Source organism: Parasteatoda tepidariorum, chromosome 9 (assembly GCF_043381705.1).
Source record: "Parasteatoda tepidariorum isolate YZ-2023 chromosome 9, CAS_Ptep_4.0, whole genome shotgun sequence".
NCBI lineage: Eukaryota > Metazoa > Arthropoda > Arachnida > Araneae > Theridiidae > Parasteatoda > Parasteatoda tepidariorum.
In genome coordinates this window covers 13,389,454-13,413,356 of record NC_092212.1, presented here as the reverse complement: position 1 = coordinate 13,413,356, position 23,903 = coordinate 13,389,454, and the positions used below count along the sequence as shown (strand labels likewise).

The following is a 23,903-nucleotide window of genomic DNA, read 5'->3' as shown; positions in this document are numbered from 1 at the left end:
GAGAGACTGAAATGAATAACAAAAAATTAATTTTAGTTCCACGTATTTCTCACTAGAATAGTTGTTAGAATCTCTTTACTGATATTGAGAGAATGAAATGAATAACAAGAAATTAATTTAAGTTCCACGTATTTCTCACTAGAATAATTGTTAGAATATCTTTACTGATATTGAGAGAATAAAATGAATAACAAGAAATTAATTTTAGTTCCACTTATTTCTCACTAGAATAATTGTTAGAATATCTTTACTGATATTGAGAGAATGAAATAAATAACACGAAATTATTTTTAATCCCACGTATTTCTCACTAGAATAATTGTTAAAGTCACTTTACTGATTTTGAGAGAATAAAATGAATAACAAGAAATTAATTTTAGTTTCACATATTTCTCACTAGAATAGTTGTTAGAATCTCGTTACTGATATTGAGAGAATAAAATAAATAACAAGAAATTATTTTTAATTCCACGTATTTCTCACTAGAATAGTTGTTAGAATCTCTTTACTGATATTGAGAAAATAAAATAAATAACACAAAATTATTTTTAATTCCACACCACGTATTTCTCACTAGAATAATTGTATAATAATCTCTTTACTGATATTGAGAGACTGAAATGAATAACAAAAAATTAATTTTAGTTCCACGTATTTCTCACTAGAATAGTTGTTAGAATCTCTTTACTGATATTGAGAGAATGAAATGAATAACAAGAAATTAATTTAAGTTCCACGTATTTCTCACTAGAATAATTGTTAGAATATCTTTACTGATATTGAGAGAATAAAATGAATAACAAGAAATTAATTTTAGTTCCACTTATTTCTCACTAGAATAATTGTTAGAATATCTTTACTGATATTGAGAGAATGAAATAAATAACACGAAATTATTTTTAATCCCACGTATTTCTCACTAGAATAATTGTTAAAGTCACTTTACTGATTTTGAGAGAATAAAATGAATAACAAGAAATTAATTTTAGTTTCACATATTTCTCACTAGAATAGTTGTTAGAATCTCGTTACTGATATTGAGAGAATAAAATAAATAACAAGAAATTATTTTTAATTCCACGTATTTCTCACTAGAATAGTTGTTAGAATCTCTTCACTGATATTGAAAGAATGAAATGCACAGTTTGGAGTTAAAGCTTTCGAAAAGTACATTTAAAGTAGATTTTTTTTATTTCGTGATACTTTAATCAGGATTGATCTTGATTACATCTAAACATTGCATAAAATCATATTGTTTTTTAGAGTGTTTATTAGATGGAAGAACACAAAACCTTTCAGAGCAGCAGTTTTCGTATGATACTTCACTTTAATATTTATTATACATTAATGATATTTAACCGTTGGATAAAGGATAAGATATTTAAATTTATAAAGCACCAGGCACTATCATATAAACTTTGTACTCTCATCACAAAATTTTTTATGAGACAAAAATAGAAGTTTTAACTTGATACTTAACATATATATTTATTATACACTAGAGATATTCAACCATTACATAAAAGTTAAGGCATTAAAAAAAATATTGGACACCTAACCCTCAAAATTATTCCGATTGTTGTTGTTTCTGATTATTGATGACGCATGACCATGCCGAGCTCGCCAGTCATAAGTCATGCAAATCAAGCCAGAAATGAGTGTCTTTCGTTTGACAAGAGAGCACCGCAAGGGTGAAAGGGCAACTCACCTCATCAAACTGAAGTTTTTAGAATTTTGGTAAAGTTTGTCACCATTTTAATACCCTCACCTAGAAATAACTGGAATAAACCGGATTTTATATGAACTCTTGAATCATGTGGTGTGAATCATCAAATCTTGAATGTTGTGGTGTGAAAAATAACTCTAAAAATCAAATTTATCAAACGAAGAATCAGATATTTAAAAATAAAGTATGCTATCAATAAAAGAAATTTACTCACAAAACGTAGACAGTTGGTCGCCCCATTTTTATGTGCGTCTTTAATTTTTTTTTTTAAAGTTGTGGTTGACAAAATAATTGAAATCGAAAGGTGAGCCACAAGTTTTCATACCACCTTTAATATCTGAGTAAAAATCTTAAACTAAAAACCGGGAAGTTGGTAAGTATGACAATATCTAATAAAATGTTTTAAGACCCACCAAATAAAGCACCAAAGAATACATCATTTTGATACCCAATTCACTCATTAAGCGGAAGATTTGTAAACTGAATGTTTAATTTCTTAAAATTTCCGTCGGATTAACTAATGTTACGATATTAAGATAAATTCTGATTGCAATCTAAAAATATTTGACCGAAAATTTGAAAAAATAAATAAATAAATAAAATGGTAACTAACGCTACAAAGTATCCGCTTAATTAAAGCGCAAGTATCTTATCACTTTTTCAAAAAGGTACTTTTTACATCTATACAAAGAGGTCAATATCCGCGTCTGTATTAAGGAATAGGTTAAATAAATTAATACCATTAGTTTATTTAGTTTATTTTTTTATACCAGTCGTTGAACAGCCGACCGAATTTTGGGTTTACGACTACCAATGCTCAACTCCGTAGCCTTGCAATTTTGAACCAATCCAGCACACAAGGAAACTCCTGGATCAATACCCTCAGAGTTATTGATTTGTGATGGGAACATGGAGGACATTGGGACTCGATAGATTTAACCTGCATCAGTCACCGTTTACGACAAAGGGAGTCTTCGGCTGACTAGGATCGAACCCACGAAATCTTGGTCATGGGCCCAGTCATCACCTCCTACATCAAAAAGCCTCCACACGGTCTTTTATAACCAGTTGTACGCATGAACCCAAAACCTTCTATGAAAGTAATTGAGAGGAATTTATCATGTCATACCTGCCAACTCTTCCGGATTTTCCGGAAGATTTTATTTTCATATTTAAAGTGGTAGTAAATATATACTATTTTTTCTTTTATAAACTTAATTTTTAAATGATTTTGATCACCACTATTCTTCCAAAAATTTAGCACATATATTAATATGCGTTACTATCATGGTTGTCAACTTAAGTTTTTTTCAAATGCAACGTATTTGTTTGCTTAAAATTGAAGTTTTAAATCCATTTTAATACCACTGGGAAAAATGATAATGGAAGGTATTAAAAGTTGGCAGGTATGTCATATATATTTGAGAATTGAATCTGTAGTGGTTAACAAGTGAATAAGGCAAACCAATAATATTCATATATAAAACAAATTTTTAGTCATATATTTGCTACCACTATCTTATTTTAACTAGATTTTGTATTAAATGACTCGTTCGGAAAGTGGATATCCTTAACAGTGGTCTGATCGGACTACCTATAAAAAAACCGTGTGGAGGCTTTCAGTTATAGGAGGCGTTGGCCCAGTGCCCTATCTACCAGGCTATTCCAGCCTAATATCATTAGTTAATCTCATAGAGACGGGCGAGTCATATATGCACACCTGCCAACTTTTACGCTTTTCGAAAATATGTTTTTCTAGTGGTAGGGTAATGCCAATGAAATTAAGAATTTATGTAGGTGTTTCGTAAAAATTAAGATAACAATTAAAAAATGAGACAGTGAGCAAGCTTATCATGTATATGTTTAAATTATTCAAATCTAATGATATTCAAAATCATTTTAAACCATGTTTAATTAAAGAAAAATAAAATCAGATTCTATAAATTTTGACACCACATTAAATATAGAAATAAAATCTTACGGTAAAACCGGAAGAATTGACAAGTATGTATATGCATTCTCATCTTGGGGACAATCGGGGCAAAAAAGATAAAACTGGTAGCCTAACTATTTTTATAGCAGCTTATTTGTGGGTGGGGTAATAATAGTTTGCTTTATTTAATTCACCACTACTTAGTTCAAATTTAAAATTATATACTTACACTTTTAACAAGCAGGGAATGGATGTGTTAGATCAGGGGTTTCCAACTGGCAGCCCGCGGGCCGCATCCGGGCCTCGGAGCCTTTTTTTGTGGTCCGCGAACTAAAATTTATTAGTTTTCATAGCGGAGAATTCTCGTAAAAAATCTATATGAGCTTAAAATACTTTTCTCGTTACTAAAAATAAATACCATACCTCCCAACTCTTCCGGAAGATTTTATTTTCATATTTGAAGTGGTAGTAAGTATATACTATTTTTCCTTTTATAAACTTAATTTTAAGATGATTTTGATCACCACTATTCTTACAAAAAATAAGCACATATATTAATATGCGTTACTATCATGGTTGTTAACTTATGTTTTCTCAAATACAACGTATTTGTTTACTTAAAATTGAAGTTTTTATTCCATTTTAATACCACTGGGCAAAATGAAAATGGAAGGGATTAAAAGTTGGCAGGTATGAAATACTAATTTTTTTGTCATCCGTGAAATTTAACATAACAACGGTGCAAAAATTTTTTTTTCTCAGGTTTTGCATCCAGGAAAATATTTATTCAAATACAAAAATAATAGTGCTCTCTTTTTTAATTTCTTTTTCTTAATTTTTTTTATTTTGTGAGTCATAATTTAGCATGTGCGTATCAGAGATCCTCCAATTTAGTTTTTTGAAGCCACTCATTTTGGCGAAATTATTTACATTTGTAAATTTTAAAGTGCATGAAAGAGGGAATGAATATCATGTTTTATCTAAATTCCTTGATTTGAATATCGCATGAGCGGAAAAAAAAAATTATTTTCAGATGCTCGAGAATTTTTTAGTTGTTGCTATAATTCCTAATAAGTCGAAAAAAATTTTAATTTATCACAGAATTAAATTTGAAAGTAAAAATAATCTTGTCACTAAGTTTCAAATTAAGAGAAGATTCAAAATGATACGTAACAAGCATTATTTGTAATGCTTGTTATTTTGTCTTTTTTTAAATATTAAAAAAACTTTTATAAAAATCTGACAGCAATGATTAATGTTCCTTCAAACATAAAAGAGTTCTGTATAAAATTTTGATAAAGTTGTGGCCCGCCATTTGACTGGTGTTTTTAATTGCGGCCCCCGACCTCATGTAAGTTGGAAACCCCTGTGTTAGATCTTCGGTTAAAGCGAAAATAAGTCTGTTAAATTGGCCATGCCCAAACTTAAGCTACCACTTTTTATTTTTTTCTATCCTGATTCTCATTCCATTCGATTCCATTTATGACTCACCAGTCTCGTAAAGGTTAATACTGTAAAAGTTGACAGCTTTTTCATATTTATGCAATTTTTCAATGTGAAAAAAATCAAGTATGATAGAAAAATATACAGTAAATAGGTGATCTAATACACATGCGTTTAAAATATGCGCAAAATGAAAATTGAAAAGTAATAAAACGCAAAAGACATAGTCAGTTAGTTTTGTTAATTATTGGTGAAAAATAATACTCAACAAACCCATTCCATAAGGATCATTAGCTTTCTTGCTTCAAACATTTTCGAACGATAAAATGGAACCATACATCTACATTTTTTTTTCCTTTTTCTTTTCTCTTAATTCTTTTCTGCATGTCGGGAACCAATTAAAATTTTCTATCATTTCTGAACAGAGAGTCCCGATACTTGATGACTGCAAGGCGCATACGCTGAGAAAGAAATTCGCCAAAACAGATGCCAAATGTGAAATTATAATTTTTTTTGTGTGCATATAATTGAACATTCTTTTTCAGATGAATGCAAAAAGTTTACCTAGTTTTTTCAGTCACTTTTTTCGAACGATCCCACGACGGTAGCAGAAATATTTAAAAAAAAAAAAGACATAATTTTATGGCCTTGCATTAATTTATTTATACGCTTCTACAGTGAGACCGAGATTAAAAACCTAATGGTTTGCAGTCGTTTTTGGGGCGATGTGTGGCGTATATTAAAGGTTAAAAAATACATAACATTTACTTTTTTTTCATTTAGAATTTTGTTTCATATGTATAACAAAACATTCCCTCGATTATATGAAGAAAAAAAAATTTAACGCAACTAAAGTAACTGTTCGGGTTATTAATTTAGTAATGAGCATTTTTGTCAAAGATTTGTTATGTTCGTAAGGTTTTTCAAGAATTGCCGATTATGCACCGAATATTATTTTTAAAATTACTTTCGATGAAAAAATAAATAATTTGATATAACAAACCGAGAAACTCTTATATTTCAAAGAATAGTTAAATATATGGATTTCATTAATATTGTCATTCGATTATTCTGTTTTAACTCTGTACGTTGAATGCTTATGCCTATGTACATGTTACCGAAAAGCGGTGTTTCCCAAAGTGTGATACGCGTACCCCCAGGGGTACGGGAACAGTTTAGCGAGGGTACTCGTTCTTATGCGAACGAAATTTTCAAATTTTTTTATTTAAAAACAATTCTAGCCGTAAATATTTAAGATTGCGTATTTTTCTATTGGCTATTTTTTTACTTAACAGTTAATAATGAGTGGTGTCAACAGCCAGTTGTGATTTTTAATTTTTGGGCAATTTTTTTATAGTAAAAAATACATTCATTTTTTTATGATGGTACACAGCGCTACAAAAAATTTAAAAAGGGTACACAAAAGTCATAAGTTTGGGAAACACTGTCATAAAGGAGCGAAATTTGGAGAATGTCAACTTTCACCGGTGAATGTCAATAATTGCATAGTCGCTTTGGTAAGTATCTGAATTATTTGTTATGTTTGATATTAAATTACTTATTGATATTTTAAAATTTATTCGATATTTTAAAATACAATTAGTACAGATTAGGAAAAAAATTAGTGTTGAGAAAGCAGGGCCAATGTACACCTGGCAGTAGCACTTAATTTTAAAAAAAATCACAGTAGGAAATACCGGACAAGTGTATATCACACAATGGAACAAAAAAAGAAGAAAAAGAGCATCAGTGAAGCGATTTCTGGGTATATGTATATCGGGCAAAGATTATTAATCTTTAAAAAATATATATAAGAGTGAAATAGAGAATATTGGCCATTATCCTCACACCTGCCAGGTATTCCAAAAACCTAGGCTTTCTCAAACATATCCTGATCGGATATTAAAATATCGAATAAATATTTATTGTAAATATTCATCAATAAATTAATATCAAAACAGATAGAGCATATATTTCAGACGTTGAAAAAAAAAAACTATGCCATTGTTGACATTCACCGGTGAAAGTTGACGTTCTTCAGATTTCGATCTTTCTTGGTAACATACATATCACATGCAAAAAAATGAATTCAATTATATTTTAATGAAAACACATAATATTTAGTGCCATTACTTGATAATTATATTAAATGTTGATTACTATACTTAACGCATAGTTAATGTTTGTTAACTATACTTCGTGTGTATTTGATGTTTGTTTAACATATTTAAGGCATATTTAATGTGTGTTAACTATAATTAATGTATATCAAATGCTTGTAACTATATTTAATGTACATTAATTGTTAATTAACTATATTTAGTGTTTATTTAATGATTGTTAATGATATTTAATATTTATTTATTGCTTGTTAACTATAAAGTTGTTAAATCAAATAGAAAAATTTATTTAAAAATTATTTTTTTCCTTAGTTAAATATAATGTTTAAATTTAATTGCAACAAAAATTGTTAAATTAAAAAATTACATCTAATTTAAGACATTAAATTAGATTTCATGCTTTACTTAAAGCTTAATCAGAATTCTAAAACAGTCAAATTGTACTAGAGTTTTAAATTTTTCTTTCCAAATTGTTTTGATTTCAAAATTTATTTATTAAATTTCAAGGCAGATGAGTTTACTCTCTTGATGAGCAAGAGAAGGAAACCATTTTAGAATATTGTGCTTTTTCATCATATTAATTGGATGATGCTTTTTTAAATGTATAGTTTATTCAGATTAGTATATATTGGTATTGGACTTTTTTTTTACATAATTGAATTTTTGTTAACAAACTTTGGAACGAATATTTTGCTGCATTTAAACATGTACTTGATCTTAACTGATTCGGGTGTGCGGTTCTCAAACCTAAATTCGTTTTGTTCTACCCATATTTTTCAAAATGATATTTTAAGTCCAGTTTATTTTTTCCCCAAATGTACAAGTTAGTAAAGAAAGTATAAGATCATGTTTACATATGTATACACTTGTCTTCTTATTTGAAACTAAGATGTAAGACAAAGCACATTTGATCATAACGTATTGTATCATCAATTGAAATGTATTATTTTTATATCCTATTATGCCTTACGTTGTTGTTATCGTTAATTATGCAACCTGCCAATACTAGCAAACCTGCTTGAAGACAAGCGAATTTTTAAGACAAAGGGTGCTTTTCTTGGTTTTTCAGTGGCGATATCGATGGCCAAGAATCCGACTTAAGCCACACACAAGTCACAGCCCGTTTTATATGGTTGAACCAAGCATACTCCATTCATTCATTCGCCGATTATAATTTCGACCTGAACCAGAAAACAATCCATCTCCAATTCAATACCCCTCAAGGTATTGATTTGTTATGGGATTTTGTGACCCCGACAGATTTAACGTGTACCAGTCACCATTTAATACACGGATATTCTTCGGCCGTTGGGATGCGAACTCACGATGCTGTATTCACTTGCGTGAATTTAAAAAAAAATCCTGGTTAGAAGATGTTATTAGATTGCATAAAAGCTGTAGCTTGTAGAGAGAAACCACTAGCAAATTTGAAATCAACGGCGTTAAAATACCTAAGATCCGTTCAAAAATCTCATGCAGCAGAAAATTTATTAAAGTGGAAGAAAAAATCACGAGCACAGATTGAAACGTCATTTTAAAAAAATAGTTGTATATACTTACAAGAGATATAGTTATGTAGAAATCTTTTCCTGCATCGATCGAGGCATAGATGTCAAGTAATATTTCAAAATATGGAACATCAACAAAACTTATACTCTTTAGATAAGATAAATGAAAACAAATTTAAAAGCGATAAATCAGGTAAATGCTGGGGAAGTGCATACTCATACCATATTATCGGGAGAAACAATGGTATGAGTTAACTTATTGCTGCAACTTGAAGCTGAAACAAGGTGAAAACAGAACTAATATTGCCACATAGACAGACATACGATCATTTTGGCACTATAGTAAAATTTCTTTTTCATAGTTTAAACACAGAACGAAAGCGAAAAACGGAAAGGTGCATATGAAATTACAAACAAGTTACATCAACAGGACTTTGGCACTATTAAGAACATGCTTTGTTATAGAGCCGAAACGTTTACATGTCTAGTTATATAACATTGTTTGTACTCCTTTTATTAATTTTTATTTACTTATTTTTTATAAATTAAATTTACTTATTTTGTTTTTATTAATTTAATTTTAAAAAAAAATAAATATAAATAAATAAAAATTAATAATGAAGTACAAATAATGGTACATAGCTTGCTTTTGATTTATTTACTCATTTACTGAATTTTTTTTTGCACTCTTCGTATGTGTATAAGTAAATTTCTGTAACATCTTAATGATTTTTAAAACAATTGATGCCTAATATTTTTTTCTCCTTTTTCATTTCTATTACAGGCTGTTCTGGGTTTTTCAAACGAAGTATTCATAGAAATCGTGTCTATACTTGTAAAGCTCAAGGCGATTTAAAAGGAAAGTGCCCCATAGATAAAACACATAGAAACCAGTGCAGGGCCTGCAGACTTAGGAAGTGTTTTGAAGCTTGTATGAACAAAGACGGTAAATTTATTTCCTTTTAAATATTTTTATACATTATAAATAATGTATCGCACTTGAGCCGTGATGGCTCCAGGGATAGAGCGTTCACCTTCCAATGAGGTGAACCGGGTTCGAATCCCAGCGATGGCTGGTCGATACAAATTCCGCATCCGGCTTGCACCGACCACAGTGCTGATGTAAAATATTCTCAGTGGTTAGCGGATAGTTCTTTAGAGTCCCCTTGCCATCGGAGTAACCGTGGGAGGTTTTCGTGATTTTCCTTTCCTGTAACGCAACAGGGGATTAGTTCCATCGAAAAGTCCTCCACGAAGGCAAATTTCTCCCAATACTTGATCCTTTGACTTCTGAACTTTGTTCAAAAGGCTATGGAGTTGAATATTAGGATTAGTGAACCCAAATATTGGGTCGGCTTTTCAACGATGGTTATGAAATAAAATAAAATAAAATAAAATAAAATAAAATAAAATAAAGATATTAATTGATCCAAACCGGGGAATAACAACTAGTGAGATCAGTAAGACATTAAATTTTAAATTTTTCAAGTTCAACCACTTATGATCATTTGAAAAGCCCAATGTTTAATTTTGAAGTACAAAACGCTGAAGTTCTTACGGAGAGAAATTTGTGACGTCACGTTGACGTCTGCGATTCGCTTCTCAAGAATATTATCTGTTTTTAAGGAGCATCATCACTGAGGATCAAAAATGGTTTGTCGACAATAATGGGTCTCTACAAGAAAATTTTAGGTAATAGAGCATTTACTTCAAATAAAGAGGCCAAAAGTAATCTGGGTTAGCTTTTTGCCAATAAGAACAAAAGTTTAAGAGTTAAATTATGCGACAACCAGAAAGGATGCAAAAGGTATTGGGTATAAATGCGCAGTGTGCCAAAAAAACGAACCACCCTGAATAACTTTTGATCTGATGATCGGATCTTCGCGTTCAAGGATCCAATCTTAATGGCTCTCGTGGTTGACTTCAAATATGCTAATTAATTAGTGCAGACGATTTAGGTAATAGAGTTACGAAATCAGACTAAAAAACGTACCTTCTCTGAATAAACATACCTTTTCCTTCACGGATTCGAATTTTTGAATCCTAAATTATAGGGGTAACCGCAATCTGGGAAATATGGTCAGGTAGTTTGGCCGGGGGAGGGGTCTTAATGTAAACCCTACTTACAGTGTGTTTCGCTATACCTCTGGAATATTTGTTAGCGAATTGAAAAATTTTTGCACCCAATTACAATATTTGTTTAACCAAAGATAATTCTATGCCAAAAAATAGTTTTAAGTAAATATTTATTATTTTTTATTATTTTATGTAATAATGATAGAAAAGATTTTGAGTTGTAAGGTATATTATACAAATTTTTGCACCGCTTTAAAGAATCTAATTTTACAAGGCGAAATGCAAAAGTTGAGCAAAATCATTCGAATAGTTCTTCAGAAATCGAAATTTAAGTTCAATTTCTGAGAGTTTCTCTTTTTTGAAATTCAACTTCTCTATTCGACCAATTTTGCTCAAATTTTGTATTTTGCCATATAAAATTATATTCTTTAAAATGATTCAATAAATTGCATATCTTACGATTTGCCATTTTTTCGTCCATTATTAAATAAATAATAAAAAATAATAAATATTTACTAAAATTTTTTTTCTTGTATGACATTATCTTAGGATAAACGAATTCTATAATTGTATGCAAAAAATTTTCAACTCGCTTAAAAAGTTCTCGAGATATGGTGAAATACGCAAGAATTAAAATTAACATTAAGGGGTCCAAACTTTGGAACACTCTCCTGACCAAACTATTAGGACTATATTTTCCAGAGACGGGCCACCGCCTGTATTTTGAGGGTCTGAAATCCGAATGCGTCGAAAAGAAGGTATGTTTATTCTCAGAAAGTACGTTTTTGTGCCTGATTTCGCAACTTAAAATACCGTCTGCACTCATTAATTAGCATATTTGAGTTCACCTTTTCGAGCCATTGTGATTGAGTTCCAGAACGTGATCATTAGATCAAAAATTATTCTGGATGGTTCTTTTTTTTTTTTTTTTNTTTGGTGCACTATACGAAGTATAATTCATTAAAATATTTATTTACTTTAAAAACACCGCCTTTTATTTTCATTGAAAAAAATGAAATTGGTTTTTGAAAAACTTAATATATGATATTTGAAAATTTTGGTTTTTGAATGCTTATGATGTATTTTTTATTACCTCATTGGGTTTAGAATTTATAGAAAATAAAATTAATTTAAAAAATTAAAGGATATTTAAAACTTTATGCATAAAATATTTCCTGAAGTGCAATTTTGAAATTTAGGATGAATTTGTTGATTTTTTTATACACATTGCAAATATAAGCTCGAAAACTAATTTTTCTAAGTACTTTGAAAATAGTTTTCATAATTAGATGTGTTTAAGAAGACTGAAAAATAGCTCTAAGACACTTAAAGAATTAGTTTTATTAAAATCCAGATCTTCTATTAAATTTGAGTTATTTTTTTCTCTATATTAAACAGTTAATTTTTTATTCTGATAGACAAATGCATAATAAAAGAAAGTGATGGATTTTATAAATTAAATTAGTAAATGCGTTACCTATAAAAATATTTGTAAGACACTGTATTTTTAATTAATTTTTCAAGCTTATGATGATGGAATTGGCACATTTTTAATTTTTCTTAATTAAAATAAAAGAATAAATCGGTGATCCGAGAATATTAATATTGTTATAACCTTTTGACGGAAAAATTCGATAGAAAATTGTCATTTTATCTGAAGTCTGCTAACCACAAAAATAAATCTAGAAACCATTACTTCAGCAAAGGAAAACAGATAGCCAAACGAAAACGACTAAAGAACCTAAGAAAAAAAAAGCTTCCCTTCTTATCATTCTTTTCTCACCCCTCTCTCCCTCCCCTTAAGCAAACGATGACATTTTGTTTCAACCCTTCTCATTGAAAGTCGTCAGAAGAGTTAAGAAAACAAACCCGCAAGGAAAATTACCTAATTTTTTTATTACTTTTCTGCAATAAAAGGTCGTTTTATCTTAACTGAGAGCGAAAAAAAAAAGTTTAACGCTTGAGAAGGAAAGTGTCAAAGCAATTCGTACTACTCTAGCGATACGTTTTTGTATTCGGAATAATTGGTTTTTGTTCTATGTTGCCAATTTCGAAAACTCTTTTCAATGCAATTTGTGTTGGGTGAAAGAGTTATTTAAATTTGCTTTAGTTTTTCCATTATACATCTGCATAGCGAGTATGCTTTTTGCCTGTTTAATGAGATCAGACGATTTTTTTACTGTCTTCTTTGCACTTCGTATAGATCATTTCTTGAAAGCTAAAAGAAAATATTATCGCTTGCAAATGTTTTCATTTTTCTGCTAGGCGTTTAGCGTCTTAAAATAAATTGATTATTTTTGTCGGATAAAACACTTTAACGGTTATTTCCTTATTATTTTGATTGAAAAACATTAAAAAGCATTCAAAACCCATTTTAAAATTTAAAAGTAAAACTTTAAATTAAGTTTCCCCTTTTAATTTAAAGCTATTCTTTCAGTCGAAATCGTTTGTGTAAGAACTATTCTTCCTTTCAGAGTGAAATGGAGATTTCGAACATTTATTATTTTAATAGAATTTTACGAATTTTGCACTTCTCAAAATTGAACTTCTAAACATTTAACTCTTTCTCACTCTCAAATTAAAAAATCTGAGAAAGGCAGTCATTTCGAAATTGATGTTTTAAATGGAAATAGGATTTTGGTCGACCAGTAAGCAAATCGTTTTCATATTCACTATTGCATGATGCATTCGAAATAAACACGTTGATGTAGTTTTGCGACGAAATTTAAAATACTTTTTAAGTAATCTGATAATAGCAATAAAGGGTTTCTTCCTTTCTTTCTTAAAAGCTTTTTTATCTTCGAATGTTCGATGCAATTTATGTAACCTAACATTACTCTAGATATTTGGAAGCTTTTGAATTTACGGCAGCAATTTAGGCGTATCAGTGAGGTGCATATATTTATATATATCTATATCAGGGTCGGCACTAAGCATTCTCCACATCGCCAAATGCGATAAAATCGTAAATTTGAAGAATAAAATTGCATTTTGGCAAAATTTTTCAATGAAAAGAAAAATATATACTTAACTCGATCCTCAAAATTATGTCAAAATGAATTTTTCTAAACAAATCAGTATTTTTGATTTGATTACAATAATTTTCTATGGATGCGCTACATAAAAAATTAGAATTGGGCTCAAATTACATGAACCTGAAACAAACTACCGTAAAATAGTTTTTTATGGGAAGAAAATAAATGATAACAAATTAAGATCTGCATTTGGAGAAGAGTTTCGAAAATTGGCGAATACTTTTGACATTTGGCTAATTCACCTGTATATATATACAGACATATATATATATATATGGCACAATTATATCAAAAGGAAGAAAAGAAAAAAATAGAAAAATGAAGAAAATTATTAAGTTTTATTTATTGCGCGTAAGCGGCAAGTATATATAACTCATAAAATAAGGTAAAAATATAGAGAATGCGTGGAACATAATGAAGATTAATGAAAAGAGAAAAAGAAAAAAAGCCTTAAAACAAAAAAGAATGAAAAAATATAATTTATTCATCAGCTTACACGATTATATTCGCTTAAAAGGAGTGCTTTCCAATATTGTATCAATATAGTTAAAGCAAAATATATCAATACAATAGTGCGAGGAGCACCAAAAAAGGAATTGAAACAAAATAAAACACATTAAGTAAAAAGTAAATCACGCAAAAACAGAATATAAAATATATTTTTAATCACATTTTTGTAACAAAAATATTTCATTTTAATATTTTTTTTCCTTCTTCTCTTTTCATTAATCTTTATTATTTTCCAAGTTTATCACTTCCTATTTTTGCACAGTTTTTATTTATTTATCTTTTTTTTTTTTTTTTTTTTTTTTTTTTTTTTTTTTTTTTTTTTTTTTTTTTTTTTTTTTTTNTACTTTCCACACACCCACATATATTTAAATTAAAAATAAAGAGAAAACTTGGAAAATAATAAAGATTAATGAAAAGAGAAGAAGAAAAAAGGCCGGAAAACAAAAACAAAAAAGTGAAAAAATATAATCTCTTCATCAGCTTACACGATTATATTCGCGAAAAGGAGTGCTTTCTAATATTATATCAATATAGTTAAGGCAAAATATATCAATACAATAGTGCGAGGAGCATCAAAAAAGGAATTGAAACAAAAACAAAGCACATTAAGTGAAAAGTAAATGGCGCGAAAACAGAAGATAAAATATATTTTTTTATAACATTTTTGAAACAAAAATATTTTATTTTAATATTTTTTTTCCTTTTTCTCTTTTTATTAATCTTTATTATTTTCCAAGTTTATCATTTCCTATTTTTGCACAGTTTATTTTTCATTTATTTATTTATTTTTTCTTTCTTTCTTTTTTTTTTCTTATGAGAAAGCTGTTGCATACCAGCTTTTCCGTTGACGATTTCGACAGAAATATAAAAGACAAACTGATTCGGATTTTTTTTTTTTTTTAAATTTCAACATTATGCAGATAATTTTAGAAAAGTTAACTTTTCATATTCCCCAGCATTTTCTTTTCGCAATGAAATCTATTGGAAATCTCAAAAAGACAGCAGCTGCAATCCAGACTTACCCCCCAAAACAAGACAAAAATTCCTGGCTTTAGCAAAAGATTTAATATCGAATTGATTTTTGCTTCCCTCACAAAACTCCTTCTTCTATTTTTTCATCTCTCATGGTGCTCAAAAGCTCAGAAAGCGTATTTTCTTTCTTGTCTTACAAGAAGTGCTGCACTCCCAAGCTCAGAAGTGATGTAAACAAGACCCTCAGTTTTCTTTAGAATGAGGAACATTAACGGAAAACGAACAAAAATAAGACTCTATCACGATTTTCACCCCCCTACCCCTAGATAAAAGATTTCCGATAGTCTGCCCTGCATCCTCTTCAATCGGACGTATCATGTTCCACCCTCCCACTTACAACAGTTGCAGTTGCAGTGTTAAGTACTCGTTCGCTTTGTCCATGTTTGCTCTGATAAAAGGCCCTGAAGTCCGTAACTCCTACGTCATAAGCCGGGGTATTTTCCTATTGGCTGAGAAGGGGAAAAGAGCAGACGTAATCCCGTTTCGCGTTAGGACGTGTTTACCTTGTCTTTATCCAGGATCGTCTGCTTGTCGGCACGGTTTTGACACAGCGTCAGCTCCGTGACCTCTCAACTTCACTCCGGTTTTAGGTTTCGTTTTCGACGCATCAGATAGAGTCGCACTTTATGAAATAAATTTATTTCGATTATTGAAAGGGTAGGCTGTAAAAGTCGACAATGACATTCTATCGTTAGAATCGAGTCAATGCTAAATTTAATGTTTTCAGTATATTTTCTGTTCTTATATCGAAGTCGCATTTAGATATATATACATATATATGTATATATAATAAAATTTGAAATATTTTTTTATTTATCTAAAAAAAAATCTTATTAAAAATTAGGAAGTCGAAATAAAGAAAATATATGATCTCCTCATCAGCTCACACTATTATATCCTCAAAAAGGAGTGCTTTCTATTATTGTATATAGATAGTCAAAGCAAAATATCAATACAATTGTGTGAGGAGCACTCAAAAAAGAAATTGAAACGAAAAAAGAACTCATTAACTCAGAAATATATACGAAACAAAACATGTCAAGCAAAAAACAATAAATAAATGTAAAAAAAAATTAAAAAATACAGAACAAAACAGGAAATAAAATCTATGGAGCGAGGAACGAATTCAAATGAACTTACGCGTACCGGAATCTTTCATGAATGGTTTAAAATATTTTCATAATAAGATTGCCAGATTACAAAATATGAAAACAGAAACGTAAATAAAGAAGTGATCTCGTATGGCACGTTTTTACTGCAATACTGAAGCGCGTTTAATTTGTTATATATGTAGGAAACCATTGCCGAAAGGTAGGATAAAAAAAAGGTCTTAAGAAGGTGGGGTCTTAAAAGGTAGAAAAAAGGGTAGGATAATAGGGCATCAATGTTTATTTTACCATTATCATCAAATAACGATCATCCAAGTGACACCAAGTCAAAGTGCATCTGAATAAAAATGAGAGAAATTCTTGCAAAATAATCTGCATGATATGTTACATCTTATGGAAAAATTGAAATCTGAGTAATTACAATTGGGCTATTAAATAAATCGAGGGAATAATGTGTCTCTCACAGTTAGTAAACGAAAAACTGTAAAATTTAAAAACTGTAAAATGCTTAACTTGAAACCAAAAATATAAATTAAAAGGCAAGATGTGAATAATAAAGTCTGAAAAAGCGTTTAGTTCTGAATAATAAATTAAGAAGATTTAAATAAAGAAATAACATAAGATTAGTTGAAGTATGTATATAGATATATATATTTGTAGGAAGTCTGAGCTATTTTTCTTTTGCTTTTTACGATACAAGCTATTTTATTTCAACAGTCAAACATTAAAAATCTTGGTAGAGCAAAAAGAAACCTACTTTGAAATCTTTGTCTTGAAATTCTGTAAAAAATTTCTGTAGTGATATTCTAGTATGAATAAAACTGCACCTATTCGTTTTTATTATTATTATTATTATTATTAACTTCGGTCTTAATTTCACAACAATAAATGATATACTCTTATGAATATTAATAAAACACATGTTTCTTTAATTCCTATTATTATTATTATTATTATTATTTTGAGAAATAGTGAACTCCGAATTTTATTTTGACATCAGCTTGAGGCAATCTTGTCTAGCTCGTTTTCTTTAATATGCTTCTGATTTTCAATAGTTAGCTTATAAAATATAACGTTTTGAACTTTTACGCAAAGGCAGATTGTGCTTTTTTTTCTTATGATTTTAACATTCCTAAATAAAATCACTTTCTTTAAGGCTATTTTAAAATTTTAAATTACCTTTTTACAAAAGTATAACTTTGATATTTTTATTCTGTCTGTTACTTTTAACCAAAGGTTTATTTATGATTGCATTAATCAATACTAATTTTTAACAAATAAGGAGTATGATTTAAAGTGTTTCTTACTGAAAATGTTAATAAACTTTAAAAAAAAAAATTTCTGAGGTGTTTTAAATATCATTCGTGGCAAGGCAGTGATAAAAAAAAGTTAAGTACCCTACAGGCAGCGCAGCAATATTTTTGTGAGACATGTAATTAAAGCTCAGTTTGGAATGAATTATATTTTCGAAACAAAGACAAAATCAGTTTGTCGAAGCTGAAAATTGCCATTAGGTCGTTCTTTTTTTGCAAGTGAAACAACTTTTCATTAGACGTTTTGTAAAAGTCGAGCTTTAAATAAATTAGATTATTTTTTTCCGTGACAGACCAGTACGTCGAGGCTGACACTGGTTCTGTTAGCTTCTGAAACAACTTTTCACGATATAATTTATGAAAACTCAGAATGAATTTGTTTTTCACCCCACTTGTTGTAATAAGTGTTGTAATAAGTCAGCTTGTTGTAATAAGTCAGCAACAATCATTAATCGACCCCTTTGGGCCAACAAGCGACTACAACAATTTTTTCTCCGACTTTTTTAAATGAAAGTTCAGACCTGAATAAATACAAATTTTATTCCCTAGTCTAAATCCTGTATATCGAGAGGAGCAGCTAAAATTCTCTGATTATAAGGCATAATTTGTTTTGAAACACAATTAAACTGATATCTTTATTTGAAGTTAAAATCATGGAGCATTAAAATCAATATTGTTACGACGCAACGTTCCAGCTAAAGAACAACTGATTTCCCATGTTTTTGTTCGGGGATTTTTCCCTAAGTATTTAAAGTTGTAGTAAAATTCATGTAGTAAAATTCTCAAATTATAACCCCAAACGACAAGCAAATATAATTTAAAGATGTGAATAAAAGTCGTCTTTAAGTACTTAAGTATTGTAAAAAAATTTGATTGGCCTTAATTATGATTAGTGCAGTTGCTGATATTGATATATTTCATCTTATAAATAGTACATAGAGGTGACCACTACTTCAGCAGCAAGGTCAATTTGTTCCGGACAAGTAAGTAGTCGTAAACCCATGAAATTGGGTCGGCTGTTCAACGACGGTTATAAAATAAAATAAAATTTATTTGTTAAATATTTTCGAGTGATAGTGTTTATATATATAATTGTTTTGATAAGTTCAATTTGCAGAAATTCAAATTTTTCTTACGATGAATTTGGATGTCTGACTCCAAAAATATGGGGGTAGCCGCAATATGGAAAGTATAATCCCCCATAGCTTGGGTCAGGAGAGCGATCCAAAATTTGGAGCCCTTAATGCTAATTTTATTTTTTGCGTATGTCGCCATATTTCGAGAACTTTTCAAGCGAATGAAAATTTTTGCACCTACTAAATTTAAAATTTGTTTATTCAAAAATAATTTCATGAAAAAAAAGCTTTTAATACTTATTTAATATTCGTAATTATTTTTTATTATTTTATTTAATAATAGTCAAAAACATTTTGAGTAGTAAAATTTACAACTTTTTACGTCATTTTAAAGAATGTAATTTTACATAACAAAACGAAAAAACTTAGCGAAATCGGTCAAATAGTTCCTGAGAAATAAAAAAGCAGCATTTTTAAAATTTGATTTCTCAGGAACTATTTGACCGATTTCGCTCAGATTTTGAATTTTCTATGCTTCTTTACATTTTCTAAAATGACGTAAAATTTGTGTGCCTTTCAATTCGACTATTTTTATACATAAGAATAAAATATAGTAAATAAGCATTAACTAAATGTGTTATTTTGCATTGAAATGATAAATCTTTGGATAAACAATTTTTATAAATGTGTCAACATTTTTAAATTCGCTTTAAAAGTTCTACAGATGTGGCTAAATACGCAAAAAATTAAATTAAAATTAAGGGCTCCGAACTTTGGACTGCTCTCTTGACCAAACTATGGGGATCATATCCTGCAGATTGCGGCTACTCGTTTTATTTTGGGGATCAAGAATCCAAATTCGTCAAGTTAAAAAAAAAAAGCATGTTTATTTAATGAAAGAACGTTTTTGTGTCTGATTTCATGATTTAAAATGTCGTCTATACTAATTAATTAGCATATTTCAGGTAATACCTTCAAACCTTTAAAATTGATTCCTAGAATGTAAAGATCAGATTATTAGATCAAAAGCTTTTCAGAGTGGTCTGTTTCTTATTTTTCGCACTGTATATAGTTGTAAATATAATGTAAAAACTACCTATAAATCTGGGTGGTTGGTTGGGTCGAGTGCAGGTGAAATTCGATTTGCAACCATCTTCCCGTTCTAGGTTTTTCCTGATCTCATAATGAACAAAAATAAAAATTACGAAAAATTCGAAAACTTGGGTGTTTTTCTAAAGCGTTGGGCGAACGTAAAAAATTAAATTATTTATCAGAATTTAATTTATTTAGGTTATTCAAACCCTCAACGACGCATTAAAAACTGAACCATCTTTGCTTCAGAGGATATAGCCAACCTGAAGAAATTTTAAAAAGGCGCGATTTCCTCAAATTTTCCGCAATTTTAAGCAAACGGAAAATATTTATCGATTATAAAAATATTTTATTAAATTTTTATTTTCATTACAATTCGCAATTTTTCCAAATGAATTTTTGGAAAGTTGCCAATTGCCATATATCAAAATGAAATTTGGAAATTCAGATCGCTTTAGCGAGCCATTTGAATTTCCAAAATTCATTTTTTTTCCTATCCCCTCTACTGTGAAAGTCCAGAATTGGCAAAGAGATTATTCTGCAGTATTTGAACGGCGCATACGAAATATTTGAATTAGTTATATTACAAAGTATCGATGTTTGTCTTAATTTCATCACAATTTTTTATTTTATTTTAAGGCTCTCGGTAACCTTGTATAGAAATAAATACAAATGAATAATTAAAAATCAAAACAGTTAGAATTAAAATTGTACAAATTATACGTGACCGGAAAACTGATAGGTTACAGAACAATTCCATTTCTTTGTGCTAAAATAAAATAAAATAAGTAAATATTTTTTAAAAATTTTAAGCACATTTTCAAAAGAAAAAAAAAACCTTGTTGTTTTAGTTATTATTTTTTGACGAATTCCAGAAATTATCAATAATTTTAATAAACACACTAAGAACTACTAAATGGGAGTTTTAAATGCATCTCTAGCAATTTTTATATTTAATATTGAAGCAATGAAGACGTTGATGAATTAAAAAAAGAAACTCACTCAACGTAATGAAAGAACAGAATTTATTAAAGAAAATTGAATAAATTAATCTTCATTAAGCTTAGTTTCTTAAGTTTCAAATGGAAGTAAAGACATTGTATTCGTAAAATCTTTAGTAAATATAGAAAAAAAAATTAAGATAATATTCTTCTTTAATTTACATAAATGATTTGTGGAATATTTAAATATTCTCTTAATAGCGTATGCACCATTTATAAATATTTAATCTTAATTAATTAGTGAATTCTAATTAATTTAATCACGTTTGACAGAAAATTTAAATTAATGCTATTCGAATTTTGATATTAAAAATATATAAGTATATATGTGAAATACTTTAACAAGAGCTTTCTGTACTTTTCTAACTAAACTAAGCAATATTTCTAGTCAAGATTTTTTTTTTAATTTTAAATTAAGAACTTAAAAAAAAAATTTTAGAAATATTTTTGATTTGTGAGTCATAATCGAATCATTTTGGATTTGATTTGTGAGTCATATAATTAACTATATTTAAATATATGATTATTATAATTTATTTAGATATCAGCTATTATTTAGCTATTATTTAGATTTTTTTGGAGCTGACTATCACTGTTATCAATGAAAAGTGTTAATCATTTTAAATTAAGAACTTTAAAATTTTTTGAAATATTTTTGATTTGTGAGTCATAATCGAATCATTTTTGATTTAATTTGTGAGTCATAAAATTAACTATATTTGAATATATGATTATTATCATTTATTTAGATATCAGCTATTATTTAGCTATTATTTAGATTTTTTTTGAACTGACTATCACTGTTATCAATGAAAAGTGTCAATGATTTTAAATTAAGATCTTTAAAATTTTTTGAAATATTCTTGATTTGTGAGTCATAATGATAGTCATATATTCATGTATAAATAATTTTTTTGAGCGGGCTATCATTGTTATCAAGATTCAAAATTGAAGTTAGTGTTCTATTACTTACAAAATAAGTGTTAAAAAGAAATTAATTTAATCTTCAGTATATGCTTAAAAATAACATGCACAGGAAAATGACTTTACATGGGAGACTTCCGAAATCTTACCACTCTTCACATTTAATTTTTAATGAGTCACAAATCACTGACTATTACATTTGAAATATTTTAATAACAATATACCGTTATTCAGATATTAATATTAATTTTTTTGGTAATAATATTTGTGTAGTATACTTGCCAACTTGCTCCGAATAGTGGACAAATATTTTCGAGTGGCAGTCTTTTAATGTCTTTTTCAAGTTTTTAGTAAATTCGATTTATGCGGTTTTTTACTCATCACTACTCTTAAGTAATTCAAAGGTTTAAGTGATATGCTACTTTGTAACAGTTAAGCCGTATTGAGCCTTGTGAAATGTGGGCAAAATTAAACGAAAATCTGAATATTTTTTTTCTTTTTGTTTTTTGGTAATATTTTGTTGAATCTGAAGCAGTTGGCATTCCGAGAAAGTACTGAAAACAAATCGTTATTGTTAGGTCTGCATGTGGTAAGATTTACAATACAAACGACACTAAACACACAAGACACACAAAACGACGCAAGACAAACAAAATATCTCATGGATGCCGGCTAAAAATGACGCAAGCCACGCAGAGTATCGCATGGATGTTGGCCAAATACGACGCTTGTGACACATTACTTCTCATGGGTGTTGGCTAAATACGATGCTAATGTACACAGGGTGTCGCGTGGATACTGGTTAAATTCGGTGCTTTTAACAAAAGAGTTAAAATTTTGTTTAAAAATATCTCCTTTTGTTTACTACTACTGGAAAAATATTTCGTACAAACCACAGATGCAGGTTATGGAAATTGTAACATCAGAGCTTAATGTAGTGGTTACAGCGTCCTATAAATAATTAAAGAAAACTATGATAATTTTCACCAATTTGTAAAAGAAGAAATTTTGATTACTAAAGATATGTTAATCATTTAAAATATAGTTCAGAATTCCATGATTCACTGCAGTGCTATTTTTAAAATAAAGTGAAATTAATAAAAATTTTGATAGTTTTAAAGATTAGTTGACTACAAGTTTTAATTTTTTAGTGTGAAGCTACCACCAGAGTATTAAACTCCAATGCGTTTATAGTTGCTAACAAAATTAGTGAATTCCTCCCCTTTCAGATAGAAGAAAGACAATAAGCACACACTTTTGACAACTATATGTATTCAACTTAAGCAAATTAGTAAGACCTAACAATTATGCAGGGAATTTTTCACTTGATGGCCAAATTAACATATTTGAACTGTTCGCTACCACTTTATAATTCGAATCAAAAATTTTAAAGAAGGAACATCTTGAGAATTGTAGTCATCGAATGAATGTCAGCACCGAGCCAAATTGAACTATCTTTATTATTTTTAAAAAATAAAACGTGGTTGATAAAAAGTTTAAAAGATACAAACTATTAAAATTTTTGAAAGTTAGTTCAGAAAGAGTTAATAGTTCGTGACTACCAGATCTTATAACTTACAGAAGTCTGCTATAACGACAAATAGCCATAGCAGATTAACTGTGATTGTAGTGAACTTGTCATTTTAAGCAATAACATGTATTAAATGTTAAAAAAAGCTATAAAAATGAAATGAAGTAGGTATATCTACAGGGATAGCACAGAACTAAACATACAAAAAGTGGTGATTAATGAACAGCAAAACTCTAGTAAGAGCGATTAAAATTTCTAACATATTTCCTTCAGTTGACTGTTGAAGGTGTTTGTATCGGTTTATTAGAATTACATACATTTGCAAGTTTAAAACTCTTTGTCAAATCGAAAGATAGATAGCCCAATATAGGTAACAGCTGGATTTGAACCAGCTACCTCCATGCTTTGCACAGCGTTTAACGGAGGATTGAGGAAAGTGTTTTTAGTTTAAATATTAATAATTTGCAATGTAAG

At 29.0% G+C, this 23,903-nt stretch overlaps 1 protein-coding gene across 1 annotated transcript in view; it reads left to right on the top strand.

Moving 5' to 3' along the window:
* The window catches only part of LOC107439966 (nuclear receptor dissatisfaction), an 86,240-nt gene that overhangs the window by 45,004 nt on the left and 17,333 nt on the right, over positions 1 to 23,903 (top strand). Inside the window, exon 4 of the mRNA XM_016052725.3 lies at positions 9,515 to 9,676. Within this exon, the coding sequence (XP_015908211.1) occupies positions 9,515 to 9,676 (162 nt within the window). The remainder of the gene's footprint in view (positions 1 to 9,514; positions 9,677 to 23,903) is intronic.